Below are 18,026 nucleotides of genomic sequence, written 5' to 3' on the forward strand. Positions count from 1 at the left end.
CAGAGAGAGGAACAGACAGAGTGGAAGGGAAAGAGATGAGAAGCATCAATTCTTTTTTGCGGCTCCTTAGTTTCTCAGTGATTGCTTTCTCATATGTGCCTTGACCGGGGGGCTACAGCAGACTGAGTGACCCCTTGCTCAAGCCAGCAACTTTGGGTTCAAGCTGGTGAGCCTTGCTCAAACCAGATGAGCCCACATTCAAACTGGTGACATCCGGGTCTTGAACCTGGATCCTCTGCGTCTCAGTCCAACGCTCTCTCCACTGCGTCACTGCCTGGTCAGGCAGATTTTTACAGTTTTTTTTTTTTTTTTTTTTCCTTTCAGTTTTCTGAAGCTGGAAACAGGGAGAGACAGTCAGACAGACTCCCGCATGCGCCCGACCGGGATCCACCCGGCACGCCCACCAGGGGCGACGCTCTGCCCACCAGGGGGCGATGCTCTGCCCATCCTGGGCGTCGCCATGTTGCGACCAGAGCCACTCTAGCGCCTGAGGCAGAGGCCACAGAGCCATCCCCAGCGCCCGGGCCATCCAATGGAGCCTTGGCTGCGGGAGGGGAAGAGAGAGACAGAGAGGAAAGCGGGCGGAGGGGTGGAGAAGCAAATGGGTGCTTTTCCTGTGTGCCCTGGCCGGGAATCGAACCCAGGTCCTCCGCACGCTAGGCCGACGCTCTACTGCTGAGCCAACCGGCCAGGGCCAGATTTTTACAGTTTTTAATAGCAAAGGGAGATGCTGTATTATAAAAAGTGTAAAGAGTAGAATGTAAAATTTTGTTTTTGTATGCCAGGTAAACCAAAACTGTAACAAATGAAACTAACATAAAAAGACTAGAAGGATATTTAGTAAACTGTTAATAATGAATATATTGAAAGTATAGATTATCTCCTTTCTTTATAATTTTCTGTATTTTGCAATAGCTTGTATGATTCCAAAAATAAGATGTATCTTATATTGAAGAAAGAAAATGATATTTTTGTTAGAATGGAAAAAGAGAATGAAGAGCAGAAGAACCATTTTGCTTTGTGCAAGAAGTGGTAATAGTGATTATCACTAGGATATAAATGTATTGAAGAGATAAGAAAAGTTAATTTTGAAGTTTTTTAATTGAAAATCACTCCTCTGATAATAACTGTGTGAGAGTTTTACAGTAAAAGTAGCCTTTTCCCCCCTGACTAACCACTCACATTTTGAATAATTGACACACTTTTTATTTCGGGTAAAATATCTTGAGTCCTCAAATAATTTTTTGTAGTTGTTTAAAAGATGTTTTATGAAGAACTCTTTAATTCCTTTTCTGTTTTCAGGAAACGATTATATATGGAAGTGTTTGAATATACCCGCCCTATGATGCATCCCGAACCTGGAAAATTCTACCAAATTAATCCAGAAGAGTATGAACATCCAAATCCTTGGAAAGAGAGTTTCCAGCAGTTGGTATGAAGTTTTAAATAGAAAATACTTGTTTATATATATAATTATAAATAAAATTTCCTTTAAAAAAAATTTAAACTCACTCCGTAAGATATTTGTATTGTCAAACAAACCCTGTGATGAAAATGTTCCAGGTATTTCGTGACTTAAAGTAATAATTTTGCTGCATTCATAGCAACAGGTATACTGACCCTAGTGAAGTAACAGATACTACAAAGGAATATGAATCACAGAACAAAGACATTTAACTTGATAATAAATAAAATAATTGTGTTTTTAAAAAATTAAATCTTTTTTTTTAATTCAAAGAGAGAAGGGGAGGCAGAAAGACAGACTCCTGCATTGCCTGACCAGAATCCACCCAACAAGCCCACTACAGGACAATGCTCTGTCCATTGGGGCCTTGCTTCATTGCCCAGCAACTGAGCTCTTCTTAGTGCCTGAGGTGGAGGCCATGGAGCCATCCTCAGTGCCCGGGGCCAACTCGCTCCAATTGAACCATGGCTGCAGGAGGGGAAAAGAAAGAGAGAGAAGCAGGAGGGGGAGGGTTGGAGAAGCATACATATGCTTCACCTGTGTGCCCTGACCAGGAATCAAACACAGGGCATCCACATGCCAGGCCAGTGCTGAGCCAACTGGCCAGGGCCAAATCTCTAAAATAGATTTTTAAGCCAATGAAAATTTATCAACCAACAAAATATTCAACAATTTCACTAATGACATATTTATTTGTAATTTAAGTAGTGACAGTAAACATCAGTAACCTAAGAGCAGTTATACTTTCTATGGGTCTGTTAAACTTTATTTAAATTATTAGTTTGGCCTGGCCAGGCAGTGGCACAGTGGATAGAGCATTGGCCCAGGACACAGAGGACCCAGGTTTGACACTCCAAGGTCATCAGCTTGAGCATGGGATCATAGACATGAGCCCAAGGTTGTTGGCTTGAGCAAGGGGTCACTGGCTCAGCTGGAGCCCTCTGGTCAAGGCACATATGAGAAAGCAATCAATGAACAACTAAGGTGCCACAACAAAGAATTGATGCTTCTCATCTCTCTCCGTTTCTGTCTGTCCCTCTTTCTGTTTCTCTCTCTGTCTCTGTCTCTGTATGTCTCTCGCTAAAAAATAAAAAATTACTAGCCCTGGCCAGATAGCTCAGTTGATTAGAGCAGGGGTCTCAAACTCGCGGCCCGCCGAACAATTTTGTGCGGCCCGCAGACTAATCCACGAAGTTCAATATATTTTGGATAAAATTAAGTAAGCCTAGGGGCCTACTTGTATTTTTCATTTCTCTAGCATCCTAGCTAGATACTAGCTTAGTTAACAGCAGTTGTGATGCGAACTACAGTTTCTGGTCGTTTTGTGACACTGAAAAGTGTTGTGTAACAGTTGCCTTTTGTAGACCTAGTGCGGCCTGCCAAACGGCTGTGATCTTGCTCTGCAGCCCACATGCTGAGTTGAGTTTGAGACCCCTGGATTAGAGCATCACCCAAAAGTGCTGAGGTGGTCTGTTCAATCCCCAGTCAGGGCACATAAAGGAACAGATCAGTGTTCCTCTCCCTCTAAAATCAATAAAATAAACATTAACAAATTTTTTTAATTATTAGTGTTTAGTAGTTGTTTTAAAGCTTCACATTTAGCTTATTTTCCTATAGTCCTTTACAAGTGGTGCTCAGCTAGAGTGATTTTGCTCCACAGGAAACATTTGGCAACTTCTGGAGACATTTTTAGTTGTCACAATTAGAGAAGAGGATGCTACTGGTAGTTAGTGAATAGAGACCAGGAATGCTGCTAAACATTCTATAATCACAAGAAAGCCTCCACAACAAAGAACTCTCTGTCCCAAAATACCAGTAGTGCTGAGAGGAGAAACTTTGTCCTTTCTTACTATATAGTTACTACTCAGTCATAAGCTCTCCCAGATTTTAAATTGCACTACACAACAAAAAATTAGTTGGAATAATTGATATTTTTTAATATTTAATTTAGAATATTTATACAGTACTAAATTTAGAATATAATTTCTTTTTCTTTTTTTATTTTTTATTTTTATATTTTTTTGACATTTAGTATAAAGGTGCACATGTAAAGCCAGGATTTGCTGAACATTTCTACAGTAACCCTGCAAGATATAAAGGAAGAGAAAATATGTTGGTATGTTTGATCTGTATTTTTATAGGGCTTTAAATGGTAATCTTTCAGTTCTGTACTGACATTTTGTTTTTTTCTAGTATTATGATACAATTGAAGATGCCCTTGGTGGGGTACAAGAAGCTCATTTTGATGGACTTATCTTTGTTCATTCTGGAATATATACTGATGAATGGATATATATTGAATCTCCAATCACCATGATTGGTGCAGGTATTTTGAAATGCATTTTCATTAGAATTTTAACATTTTATTTACATAATGAGTTTATAAAATGGTAGTGACTTATAAGTGAACCTTGATAATACCTAGGAAAGAATAAGAATTAAATATCATACATATTTTATATGATAGAAAACAAGAGAGTCCAGAAATTATGGAAGTTTCTTTTAAAAAAATATATTTATTTCTTGATGCCAGTACTACTTTGTCCAGTTGCCTTAGTTATTCATTAAGGGGAAAAAAATATTTGTTTTATGTTAAATATTTTTGTGCTATATAAAGGCTGTTTTTATGGTCAAGTGTCTTAAGAATAAATATAGTAAATAATTTGTTGAGAACTGATCAGTCATTTGAAGATTTTATTCTATCTCTTGATGATTTTTTAAGGATATAGTACATAGACCATTTAAGATGGTTAGTAATTATTATTTGTTAATGAAATTTGCATTTACTGCTTCTTCTGCTTTCCTCTCCCATTTTCACCATGAAGAAAAGGGGGTAAAAGTGTAGAAAATTTCTGCCTAGTGATTTTTATTTTTAAATCAGGGACAGTTTTGGAAATAAGTTTAAATAAAGAGGTTTCTCTGGATATTAAATACTGTTTGTAGTTTAATCTTATTAGAAGTATTATTATATCATACATAGATTTCAATATAATACTCAAATAATATCTATATTAACTATGACTGTCTATATTAAAGGTATTAAAGGCCAGTGAAACATAGTTATCAATAAAATGAATAGTAGTCCTCTCTACCCAATGATTTTTAAAAGTTCTCCCTCCCCTCCAAAATACTCAAAAACAATAAAAAGTGTTCTATTACTAGTTTTATAGCAAAGTATTTTTACTATGTTTTTAAAGTGCATTTTAAAAAGTAATTTTTTTCTTTTTTTGTATTTTTCTAAAGTGAGAAGCAGGGAGGCAGAGAGACAGACTTCCACATGCGCTGACCAGGATCTACCTGGCAAGCCCACTAGGGGGCGATGCTCTGCCCATGTGGGCGTCACTCCATTGTAAGCAAAGCCATTCTAGCGCCTGAGGCAGAGGCCATGGAGCCATCCTCAGCACCTGGTCCAACTTTGCTTCAATGGAGCCTTGGCTGTGGGAGGGGAAGAGAGAGACGAGAGGAAGGAGAGGGGGAAGGGTGGAGAAGCAGATGGGCACTTTTCCTGTGTGCCCTGGCCGGGAATCGAACCCAGGACTTCCACACACCAGGCCAACACTCTACCACTGAGCCAACCAGCCAGGGTCTAAAAAGTAAGTTTAAATTAACATTTTATCTGACTAATAAGGGTAATATGCTTTAAATATTTTTTCCACAGCACCTGGAAAAGTAGCAGACAAAGTTATAATTGAAAACACTAGAGATTCAACCTTTGTTTTTATGGAAGGTTCTGAAGATGCGTATGTTGGCTATATGACAATAAGGGTAAGAAATGTTAAGATTTAAAATATGTTGAAATCATTAAAACAGTGGTTGTTTATTTAACAAAATTTCTACTTTTCAGTTTAACCCTGATGACAAATCTGCTCAACACCACAATGCACACCACTGCTTAGAGATTACAGTAAATTGTAGTCCAATTATTGATCACTGTATCATCCGAAGTACATGTACAGGTTAGTGTTTCCTTTGTATTTTACTTTAAAATGAGTCACTATGTTGTTGCCCAGTAGGTGTTTAAATAAAATACTTTTCTTTCAGTTGGCTCTGCAGTATGTGTTAGTGGTCAAGGCGCTTGTCCCACTATCAAGCATTGTAATATCAGTGACTGTGAAAATGTTGGACTTTATATAACAGATCATGCACAGGTATTTTTATTTTATTTTGTGGTTTTATTTTTTTAAAATATTTTTGAAGCTTTACTAATGTTTGTTTATGATTAATTGTTGTAGGGAATATATGAGGATAATGAAATTTCCAATAATGCTTTAGCTGGGATTTGGGTTAAAAATCATGGAAACCCAATTATTAGACGGAATCATATTCATCATGGACGTGATGTTGGTGTATTCACATTTGATCATGGCATGGTAAGAACATTTCTTCTTTATTTTATTTATTTATTTATTTTTTAAATTTTTCTGAAGTGAGAAGCAGGGAGGCAGAGAGACAGACTCCCCTGTGCTCCCAACTGGGATCCACCCTGGTAAGCCCACTATGGGGTGATGCTCTGCCCATTTGGGGCATTGCTCCATTGCAACCGGAGCCATTTTAGCACCTGAGGCAGAGGCCATGGAGCCATCCTCACTCAGTACCTGGGCCAACTTTGCTCCAGTGGAGCCTTGATTGCTGGAGGGGAAGAGAGAGAGAGAGAGAAAGGAGGGGGGAAGAGTGGAGAAGCAGATGAGTGCTTCTCCTGTGTGCCCTGGCCAGGAATCGAACCTGGGACTTCCATACACCAGGCCGATGTTCTACCACTGAGCGAACCAGCCAGGGCGAACATTTACTCTTAATAGAAAAGCTAACATCATATTAGTTAAATTTCAAATAGGTTTCAGCATTTTATCACCACCAAACTATCCGCATTGCAGAGTATAGGTTTAAAAGATATTTCAGCATTATATTTTAAAATCAATATGTAGTTTTCTATAAATGCATGGATCTCACACTATAATCATGTAGAAAAAAGATGGAGTCCTTAGGGAATTGATGTGACATTTGAGAGGATTTATCAGTGTCATAAGTGAGTTTAATATAGGTTGTTTGTAGACTACACTTTGAGAAGTAATGGTTTCATTATTAGTTTGATACCATTTTATTCCTCTTAATTTTTTTTGACTGGAATAACTTTAGTAAGAGACACAGTGATGGTAAAATATAATTCTAAAACTGTTATACAGCAGTTAATTAGGCATCTCCATGGATGGTATGTTTTAAATACCATGTCATTTTACACAATTTTCAAGAAACTTTTTGAGCACTATTAGGCTATTTCAAAATAATGTTCTTGGGTGTCTATTCAGTATTCTTTTCACTTAATGTCTGATTTTCATAGAAGTAATTTTCAACTCCTAGTATACAGCATTGGCAAAGTTTGTTTGTTTGTTTGTTTGTTTTGTATTTTTCTGAAGCTGGAAACGGAGAGACAGACAGACTCCCGCATGCGCCCGACCGGGATCCACCCGCACGCCCACCAGGGGGCGTTGCTCTGCCCCTCCGGGGCATCGCTCTGCTGCAACCAGAGCCACTCTAGCGCCTGGGGCAGAGGCCAAGGAGCCATCCCCAGCGCCCGGGCCATCTTTGCTCCAATGGAGCCTTGGCTGCGGGAGGGGAAGAGAGAGACAGAGAGGAAGGGAGGGGGGGTGGAGAAGCAAATGGGCGCTTCTCCTATGTGCCCTGGCCGGAAATCGAACCCGGGTCCCCCGCACGCCAGGCCGACGCTCTACTGCTTAGCCAACCGGCCAGGGCCTGGCAAAGTTTTTTGATGAGTCAGATGGAAGGAGGAGGAAGTGGTGACTTGGAGGCAGAGGCACAGAGTGTTATAGTGAAGTTTTGTTTTTGTTTCATGGTGTTAGTCAAGCAACTTGGGAAATAAGATTCACATACAAATTATCAGTAAAGGAGATTTTTTATTTTCATCATTTATGCCTAGAACCTTAACAGAAAAGTTTTTTAAACTGAACTAGACTACGAGAAGTAAGCCCTTTTATCAAGTCTGATTAGACCTAAATAGTTGCAGAACATAACAGTTCATAATTATTCCTGGGGTACCTGTAACCTGAGAAAACAGTTCACTTCAGCTTGGGTTGTAGCATGGGCCTGTTGATAAGAAAGCAGAGTGGAGATCACTATTTGCCCTTCTCCAGCTAGAATAAAGAAATTGACATTTTGTTGCAAATTGTAGTTGTTTTTTTTAAGAAGGTGGGCATTGGGGAGTCTGAGCAAAGGTATGGAGGATGTCAAAACCAAGGAATCTTGAGACCTTGCTCTGTCTTAGAGGCCTGCTCTGATTATAGTTCCTGAATGGTCTCTTATTTTTGTAATGGAACTATATATCATGCTAGTATTTCTTTGCCTATGTTGCCTATAGTTTATTTTTTATAGATTTGGGTTTGAAATTTATATAACTTTTTTTAAACAACTCTGGGCAGTGCTACAGATAGATATTCCCATTAAGGGTTAATGAAGAGATTTACAAATACAGATTTGTAAGGGAAGGATCAAAATAGAGTATATCTTAGGTCTATCTTTGTGTTTTAATATCAATATTACGACAAAATCCTTTGGTAGAGTGTTCTTCCATTCCAAGTACAGCAAGTCCTCAAATAACATCGTTTTGTTATACTATTGATTAAAATAAATAAATAGATTGTTGGCTGGGGCCACTGTCTGTGGGCAGTTAGCACGTTCTCTCCATATCTGTGTGTGCTTTCTCTTGGTGTTCCAGTTTCTTCTCACATCTCAAAGATGTGCACATTAGGTTAATTGGCATCTAAAACATGAGTGTGCCCTAAGGTAGTAAAGCATCCTGTCCAGGTTGGGTTCTTCCCTACTCAGTGAACTGCAGGTAGGCTCCAGCTCCCCAGTGACCTGAACTGGAATAAGCAGGTTGGAAAATAATTATTGTTTTTATTTACCTTTTGTCCTTTTATCACAGTTTCTCCATTCCTGAATTTTTTATTTTGACTTAATCTTAGAACGGCTGAGCTTTTTCATCTAGCCACTTTTATTTTTTAAAGAAGGGTTTTTGGGTATTGTGGCTCGATTCTGGCTACTCGAGAGTGATGGAGTGTACAATTTTGTTTATACCTGTACATTCTTTCCCTCAGAATTCTATAGTCATTTTTATATTTCTAACATTGGACATGGCAGAGAAGCCCAGGGTTTAGTGGGGGGAGGTATTTTTCCTTTTCTGGTGGAGATTTGCTTGTTTGCCTCAGTATTCATATGTGGATTTTGTTATTTTTAATGTGTTGTTTTACTATTTATCTGTCCATATGTTCCTTTCTTTAGAAACTTAGCTATCTTCTCTATTTTTTTATATTGCTGTATTCTTTTCCTTTAACTTTTGTGTGCTTTCTTCAAATCTTTTGTGTTTTCTTCAAATAGTTTTGTCTATTTTTTGTTTTGTTTCCAGTTGGTTTATATCTCTAATTTTTTAATGTATTTTTATTTCATAGAATCTAATGTACATAAAAGTAGAGAGAATAGTATATACCCATTTTCCACCTTAAAAAACGATCAATTTATGGCCAACTTGGTTTCAGCGATACCTTCTAACTCAGTCCTACTCTTTATTCTCTGGATTATTTTGAAGCAGATTCTGATATCAATATCTCATCTGTAAATATTTATCATGTATCTTTAAAAGATGGGAGTCTTGGCCCTGGCCGGTTCACTCAGTGGTAGAGTATCGGCCCACCGTGTGGATGTCCCAGATTCGATTCCCAGTCAGGGCACACAGGAGAAGCGCCCATCTGCTTCTTCACCCCTCCCCCTCTCGCTTCTCTTTCTCCCTCTCCCTCTCCTTCTCCCTCCCCCTTCCTCCTCCCCACCTGCAGCCATGGCTCTATGAAAGTGAGTTGTCCCTGCACTCTGAGGATGGCTCCATGGCCTCCACCTCAGGTGCTAGAATGGCTCTGGTTGCAATGGAGCAAAGCCCCAGATGGACAGAGCATCGCCGCCTAGTGGGCTTGCCAGGTGGATCCCAGACAGAGTGTATGCAGGAGTCTGTCTCTGCCTCCCCTCCACTCACTAAATAATAATAAAGAAAGAAAAAAGAATTGGCTAAAAGAATCGAAAGTATAGGCCTCTAAATAAAATAAAATAAAGTGGCCTGCTGTGTGCCTCAATAAACTTGTGGATCTGGTAGACTCTCTTATTGTACAAAATTAAAGCCTAAAGAAAACAAAGAAAGAGAATTCCCACATTTGAATAATGCTTAGTCAATACAGAACAAAGTATACTTGCAATACTAGTAACTAGTATTTGTTAGTATGCTTAACTAGGATAGCTAGGTCACAACAGTGGCCTCTTACTGGAATCTTTATGGAAGCCCAATTAATAGCACACCTTTCTTGCCACATTCTGAACAAATTAAGAAATAAAGCCATGAAGTAGCATGAGGAGGCTGAAATATTTATTACTCTGAGAGGTTATGTTGGAAGGTACGGCTTAGAATGAGAACAAAATTGAGTTTAACTAAACCCGCAAATTAAATGGGCTTACACATTCAGTCACAGGCAGTGTTCATTATAGTAGCAGAAGACATACTACCTAAGGGTGTGGCTCACTTCCTTGAGGAAAAGAGTGAAACTGAATTGAGCATATTCATTTTATTCTTTCACAGGTTTACCCAGACGTATGTTATTTAGTTTTAGGCAGACAAGGACTAAGACATAATTTGCACTTTATCTCTGGAAAATGAAACCTGAAAACTACTTCTAAATGTTATACTCAGAGGTTCATGTTCTTTTATTTTTTTTTCATTGATTTTAGAAAGAGAGAGAGGAAGGAAGGAAGAAACATTGATTTGCTGTTCCACTTATTCATGCATTCATATGTGCCCTAACCAAGGATTGAACCCACAGCCCTGGCACATGGGGTTGCTCAGGGAAAAGATCCCTTTTCTGAAAGAGTTAAATATGTAGTGTACTAGAGTATTCAGAATTACATCCTGTTTTAAACTCTTCTAGATTTCTACAGCAAGAAGTTTGTCAAATCCTACATGAGTGCTTGCTATGTAGGGAAGTCTTAAATAGTTAGATAGATTTTACTCTTTAGGAGCTTATGATCAGGTACAAACAGATATGACAGATACAGACAGTACAGTACATGCAAGTAACAATAGAAAATACTTAGTGCCAAAGGGAATTGAACGAGACAAGAGCACATTTGGTTTATATACATATTATATAATGAAAAGTCATGATTTTGCGATTGATTGCCACATATTGTGCTTTGACTCATATTGTTTGCTCCAAGCTATTCCCAGGGGTGTGGGGACTCTGGGGCACTACACAAAATAGAGAACACTTCGCTAATTTGTGCATCATCCTTGTGCAGGGGACATGCTAATGTCTGTATCATTTCGATTTTAGTACATGTACCGCCAGAGCAAGCATGAGCACATTCAGTTTTGTTTTGTTTTGTTTTTTTCTTGGGCTCCAGTGGAGGGAGGACTGAGAGTACTAGAGTCGTGTGAGGAGAGTGTGAAATTGGTGGCCCGGGGAGAGACATGGTGGGGGACAGCCACCAGCACCCCTGAAGTGATAGACAAGGGGAATAAAATGGCTTTTAGAAGTGCCATCTTATCTTATTTTTTCTTTTACTATTCTATTTTGGTTGAGCCTTAGAACTTAAGATATCAGTATTACAATACTATTATTCTCATTATAAAGTAAGTAAAACATGTCCACTGTAGAAAATTTAAGAAATTCAGAGATGTATAGAGGCTATGAAAATCCTTTATAATACTACTACTCAGATGATCATATCCTTATATTTTTGTTTAAGTGTTTAAGTTTTTCTTTAAATAAAATTGAGATCATACTTACTGTATACGTACTGTTCTTTTCATTTAATATAATACGTACACAATAAGCATAAGTCTTTTTTTTTTTAGAGAGAGAGAGAGAGACGAAGAGAGATGAGAAACATCAACTCATTCTTGCAGCACCTTTGTTGTTCTTTGATTGCTTTCTCATATGTGCCTTGCAGGGAGGTGGAGGTAGGCTCCAGCTGAGCCAGTGATCCCTTGCTCAAGCTGGTGAGCCCATGCTCAAGCCAGTGACCTTGGGGTTTCGAACCTGGGTCCTCAGCGTCCCAGGCCGACACTTTATTCACTGCACCACTACCTGGTCAGGCACTAGTCTTCAAACACATTTTATTTAGCCATTTCACTGTTATTAGGCTAGGATTAAAATGATTTTGTGTGTTTTTTTCTGTAGATTCTTAACTATATCCTTAGGTCAACTTTTTAGAAGTTAGTTTCTTGGGACATTTTTAAGGCAACAAGAATTTATTTTTTTAAATACTTGGATATCTGTTGTCAAATGAGATACACACACACACAGAGTACATAATTTTGAGTAATGGTATTTATTTGTATTTATTGAGTGAATCTTTCCTTATTTTTCTTTCCTGGCACTAAATATATTCAGACTAATTAGAGGATATGTAGTTCTGTTGTACTAAAATTACAACATTTCTTTCCCTGTTTATCATTGTAAATTTAGTGTATATCTGTCTATGTTTTAATCTTGCTCTTGAATATCTCTAACACTTAGTTTTGAAGTGTACATTAAAAAGGTTTTTTTTAATGTTTATTTTTGGAAAGTGGCCTTATCTTCAGGTTTAATCTCTGTATTTTCAGGGTTACTTTGAAAGTTGTAACATACACAGAAACAGGATAGCAGGCTTTGAAGTAAAGGCCTATGCTAACCCCACGGTGGTTCGATGTGAAATTCATCATGGGCAGACTGGAGGAATATATGTCCATGAAAAGGGAAGAGGACAATTCATAGAGAATAAAATCTATGCAAACAACTTTGCAGGTGTATGGATTACCTCAAATAGTGACCCAACAATAAGGTACAATATATACAATGAGTGGAAATTGTTTTTTTACTTTGTAAGAAAAGTCAAGATACATAGCTTTAACTCTTATTAATGTTTTTTTCCTAGACATCTGATTACTGTAAAATAACCTTTCCTAGTAGAAGTCTGTGAATCTGAATGAGGATAGCTATTCCATTTATTTGTTGTGTATTCTGTTCATTTTTTATTAGTGATCTAAGACATGCAGAATATTACTTTATGAACAATTTGAAATGCTGTGATTTTAACTTTAAATTCATCAAAATGCATTGTAGATGAGTAAAAAGGGGTGTGACCTTCTCTAGAAATCAGAATGATCTTTCATTTTTTCTCTGAGAGTGAACCAATAGAATAACTCAGGAAACTAATTATCTCAAAAATTCTTTAACAGAGATACCAACTGTAGCAAAAAGCCAAAACTTTAAGCCATCACTTTTTTTAATAGTTCCTACCACTCCCTCTGGCCACAGTGAGGAAACAAGTTGATCCAGTCTTAAAGGCATTGGTTAAGACTGTGGAACAGAACTTTATAATTTAATTACAGACCATGAAGTATTTTTAATTGTCAAGTTTTATTTTCCATTTTATTAATATTCAGCAAGTATTTCTAGATGAACTATAAAAGAAAGTTATTTTGAATGTGTTAACTGTTTTCAGGGTTGTTTTTAAGAATGCTGTTTTGTATAGGTCAGCGATTCTCAACCTGTGGGTCGCAACCCCGGCGGGGGTCGAAAGACCAAAACACAGGGGTCGCCTAGAGCCCAGTGTTTTTATTTAAAAATGTATAATAAATATGTATTTTCTGATGGCTTTAGGCGACCCCTGTGTTTTGGTCGTTGGACCCCCGCCGGGTTCGCGACCCACAGGTTGAGAACCGCTGGTCTAGGTATTAGATGGCATTTTCAAAGCTTTAGGTCTTAGAACTAGAAGGGAGTTTAGAAATCATCTAGTCCAGGGGTCCCCAAACTACGGCAGCACCACATGCAGCCCCCTGAGGCCGTTTACCCGGCCCCTGCCGCACTTCCGGAAGGGGCACCTCTTTCATTGGTGGTCAGTGAAAGGAGCACATTGACCATCTCATTAGCCAAAGGCAGGCCCATAGTTCCCATTGAAATACTGGTCAGTTTGTTGATTTAAATTTACTTGTTCTTTATTTTAAATATTGTATTTGTTCCCGTTTTGTTTTTTTTACTTTAAAATAACATGTGCAGTGTGCGTAGGGATTTGTTCATAGTTTTTTTTATAGTCCGGCCCTCCAGCAGTCTGAGGGACAGTGAACTGGCCCCCTGTGTAAAAAGTTTGGGGACCCCTGATCTAGTCTGAGTCCCTCATGAGATGAATTAGAAAACTGAGGACCATAGAAGTTAAATAATATCCAAGGTCACATGACCATGAGTGGCTTACAGTTAATTGTATAAAACACATAAGCTTTGCTGAATAGATGCTTATCTTTATTATTTTACATATTATAGGGGGAATTCTATATTTAATGGAAATCAAGGGGGAGTTTACATCTTTGGTGATGGGAGAGGCCTTATTGAAGGAAATGACATTTATGGTAAGCATGATTTTGTTCTATAAAATTTTAGAGCTTAAAATGCCTTCCTCACGTTAGCAAAATAGACCAGTTTAAAACTATCCCAGTAGAACTGATCTAATTTTTTAAGTTCTTATTAAAGACTATCTGTGATATTTATTCACTTAAACAGTTATTAAATACCTTCTTTGTACCTGGCACTATGCCAGATATCAAGGAAGAAAATATAAATAAGGTAGGTAAATAGTGTCAGATAATATCCGTAGTTTCCTTAAATTGATTCTATTTTTTAATAATTAATCAATTATTTCTGTAGTAGTTTGGTACTTTAGTACTAACAAGAAAGGAAAAATATGCTGACCTGTGGTGGCGCAGTGGATAAATCATCGACCTGGAATGCTGAGGTTGCTGGTTCGAAACCCCAAGCTTACCTGGTCAAGGCACATGTGGGAAGCAACTACTATGGGTTAATGCTTTCTGCTTCTCCCCTTTTCCTTTTCTCTCTCTTTCCTCTTTCTAAAATATCAATAAGTAAAATTAAAAATGTGCGTGTGTGTAGAGGGAAAATACTTAATCATTTAAACTTTTGAAGAATTGCCTGACCTGTGGTGGCGCAATGGGATAAAGCATTGACCTGGAACGCTGAGGTTGCCAGTTTGAAACCTGGGCTTGCCTGGTCAAAACACATATGGAAGTTGGTGCTTCCTACTCCTCCCCCCTTTTCTCTCTCTCTCTCTCTCTCTCTCCTCTCTAAAAATAGAATAAAGACTTTAAACTTTCGAAGTATTAATTTGGCAAATTACTGAATATCTGTGTGCTTGAGCACTGATATGTTCCTGGACTTTCTCTTTTGCTAACAGCTGATAATACTGACATAAAGCTTACTCAATGCCAGGCACTATTCTGAGCACCTTATCTAAATTAAGTAGTATAATACATCAACTCTGTGAAGTAGATACTATCAAATACCCCCACTTAGTGATCAGGAAATAAAGGTACAGAGAGGTTAAATAACTTTTTCAGCCTGACCCCAGGCAGTGGTACAGTTGATAGAGCATCGGCTTGGGATGCTGAGGACCCAGTTTTGAAACCCCGGGGTTGCCAACTTGAGCGTGGGATCATAGACATGTTCTCATGGTCGTTGGTTTTGAGGCCAAGGTCACTGGCTTAAGCAAGGAGTCACTGGCTCAGCTGGAGCCCCTTTCCCCCAAGGCAAATATATGAAAGCAACCAATGAACAACTGAGGTGCCCTAACAAAGAATTGATGCTTCTCATCTCTCTCCTTTTCTGTCTGTCCCTCTCTCTCTCTCTCTCTCTCTCTTTCCCCCACCTCCCACCCTCTCCCCTCCCCCCTTTAAAAAAACAACAACTTACTCACAGAAAGTAGGTAGAATTCCTGGGATTTAAAACTATGCAGCCTGGCCAAGACTTCTACCCTCAACCATTATACCTATACTGCGTACAATCCTGTACATCTTTTTACACGCGTAATTCCTCTAGTCTTGTCTTGTAATACTGATGGACCATAAGTATCTTTCTGAAATGACATATTTCACAAAATTGTACTTTTTACTAAATTTCTAGTAAGAATTGTATCTATTACATAAAACTTTTACTGTGTTTTACTAGGCTTCATATGTTGACAGTGTAACTTTTACTTTTAAATAGGAAATGCATTAGCAGGAATTCAGATTAGGACAAACAGTTGTCCAATTGTTCGACATAACAAAATTCATGATGGCCAGCATGGTGGGATTTATGTGGTAAGTTAATGAATACAGTTCTAGAATTTCATACATCAGCAGGGAAAAATGGAGAAGGGCAGAATTATGTCTAGCTTGAGGTAGGCCAGCTTTTAGAGACTATGAATTTGTGACTTTTAATATTTAGAAAATAAATGACTCTTATTTTCCCTGCCAGTATATATAAATGACTTAATTTATAGTATGTGTAGTATATGTGTAGTTTTCTTAAAATTCAATCAACTAGCCTGACCAGGCAGTGGCGCAGTGGATAAAGCGTAGGACTGGGAGGACCCAGGTTCGAGACCCCGAGGTCGCCAGCTTGAGCGTGAGCTCATCTGGTTTGAGCAAAAGCTCACCAGCTTGGACCCAGGGTCGCTGGCTTGAGCAAGGGGTTACTCGGCCTGCTGAAGGCCCGCAGTCAAGACACATATGAGAAAGCAGTCAATGAACAACTAAGGTGTCACAATGTGCAATGAAAAACTAATGATTGATGCTTCTCATCTCTCCGTTCCTGTCTGTCCCTGTCTATCCCTCTCTCTGACTCTCTCTGGAAAAAAAAAAAGAAAAGTTCAATCAACTAACTAAATTTAAACATAGGAGACACCGTTTTATTAAAGTTAGTTATAATTGGTGATATGGGCTAAACTGTTTCCTCTAACAACAACTAACTGAGTTATATTTGTTGCACTGGAATTTTGCCGATGTAACAACTGTATGAATCTGAAATTTTCCAAAAGTAGTATCACTGAAAATACTAATAACACTAGACTTAACTATTTTTATCTTCTGAAAAATAGCCAATTTTCATTTGAATTTATGTTGAAACATAATTGAGCATCTTACAAAATTTTAAAACTTGTATGTCTTCTGTCACTATGGCATGTGAAATTGTTACAACTGATTCAAGTAGGAAAATAATAGGATCCAAATTTCTGAAATATCTTTGTGTATGACTCTAATTTTTATTTATTTATAGAAATAATTATCTTAAATCTTCTCAAAATAAAAATGTTAAGAATCTGAAACCTTATCATTTTGAAGTGATTGAAACAACTATTGTTAAATGACAGCTCTTTAGTTTTGCTATATATCTTAGACTGAAGCAAATTATTTTGCTAAAAAGTATTGCATACTACTGCTCTTAACTTTGTTAGATTTAAAAGTACAAAACCACATAACAGTATAAAACTTAGCAGCCTAAGCTTAGAGGCTACATAAAAATGTTATCATTGCTTCCTTATACAAAAATTGTTTTTTCGTTAAAACTGTCTTTAAAGCAGGGAATACATTATTAACTCCTTGCTTATACAAATATGTGTTGTAATCAATGTAACTTTTATTTAGCATGAGAAAGGACAAGGGGTCATAGAAGAGAACGAAGTTTATAGTAATACTCTGGCTGGAGTCTGGGTGACAACTGGCAGCACTCCAGTACTGAGAAGAAACAGGATACACAGTGGCAAGCAGGTAAAATTTTCTTGGACTCTTGTATGGGAAATAATTGTTTTGTAAACACTTTAGTCATTTGAAAAATAAAATTTTTTTAAATTTTAGGTTGGTGTTTATTTTTATGACAATGGACATGGAGTGCTAGAGGACAATGATATCTATAATCATATGTATTCAGGGGTTCAGATAAGGTAAATGTTTTCACATTTGGCTTTCTTTTGGGAAGGAGTGGGGAATATGTGGAGTATATAGAAGAAATTTTCTTGTTATTTCGTACTATCTTTATTCCCTTTTTTGTAAGTATATTCATACTCTGTCATACTCTTGGCTTAAATTGTCTGTCTATAACTTTTCTTGGACTAGCTGAGGACAGCATTCAGTGTACTCCATCATCCTTGGGTAGTGGAAGGTAATGTAAAAATACTTGTGAGCTATGCCTAACGTAGGCACCTGTAAAGGGGAAGCTTTTTTGTTTTTATGCTATTTCTGCAAAAATTTTTTACACCTATATTTTAAGTTTTTGGAACTATAGTAGTCCTAATCATATAATTCAACCCTTCATTTTACATGAGGGGAGTATATAATAATAATCTTATCTTCCTTTAGTTTACATGTTAAGAAACTCTATACTAATAAAGTATACATACTTTCTGTGGAAAATAGAATTAAGCTAAATAAAACCAGTTTCTTTATTGACACTCTCAGAGCATTTTGAAGGACTCCATTGTATGGTTAATTCTTACTATGATTAATGTGGATTTTTCCAGTTACCTCATCTAACATGGGATGTGGGAGTAGAAGCAATTAAAATAGCAGTTTTCTATTCTATCCACAGGACTGGAAGCAACCCCAAAATTAGGCGCAACAAAATCTGGGGAGGACAGAATGGTGGGATCCTAGTTTATAATTCTGGTATGTGTAATCTTTCATCTTTTTCTCAGTGCTAATAGT

At 37.7% G+C, this 18,026-nt stretch overlaps 1 protein-coding gene and 1 pseudogene across 1 annotated transcript in view; one reads left to right on the forward strand and one right to left on the reverse strand.

Annotated features, from left to right (window-relative positions):
• The window catches only part of FBXO11 (F-box protein 11), a 91,764-nt gene that overhangs the window by 67,826 nt on the left and 5,912 nt on the right, over positions 1–18,026 (forward strand). The window contains exons 5-17 of the mRNA XM_066378320.1: positions 1,303–1,432; positions 3,498–3,581; positions 3,659–3,791; positions 5,124–5,230; positions 5,310–5,421; positions 5,507–5,613; positions 5,698–5,835; positions 12,120–12,337; positions 13,816–13,901; positions 15,550–15,644; positions 16,971–17,093; positions 17,181–17,266; positions 17,911–17,987. Coding sequence (XP_066234417.1) covers positions 1,303–1,432; positions 3,498–3,581; positions 3,659–3,791; positions 5,124–5,230; positions 5,310–5,421; positions 5,507–5,613; positions 5,698–5,835; positions 12,120–12,337; positions 13,816–13,901; positions 15,550–15,644; positions 16,971–17,093; positions 17,181–17,266; positions 17,911–17,987 — 1,496 coding nt within the window. The remainder of the gene's footprint in view (positions 1–1,302; positions 1,433–3,497; positions 3,582–3,658; positions 3,792–5,123; positions 5,231–5,309; positions 5,422–5,506; positions 5,614–5,697; positions 5,836–12,119; positions 12,338–13,815; positions 13,902–15,549; positions 15,645–16,970; positions 17,094–17,180; positions 17,267–17,910; positions 17,988–18,026) is intronic.
• Positions 10,766–10,865, reverse strand: LOC136401991 (U6 spliceosomal RNA; annotated as a pseudogene).

Source organism: Saccopteryx leptura, chromosome 3, assembly GCF_036850995.1.
Source record: "Saccopteryx leptura isolate mSacLep1 chromosome 3, mSacLep1_pri_phased_curated, whole genome shotgun sequence".
Lineage (NCBI taxonomy): Eukaryota > Metazoa > Chordata > Mammalia > Chiroptera > Emballonuridae > Saccopteryx > Saccopteryx leptura.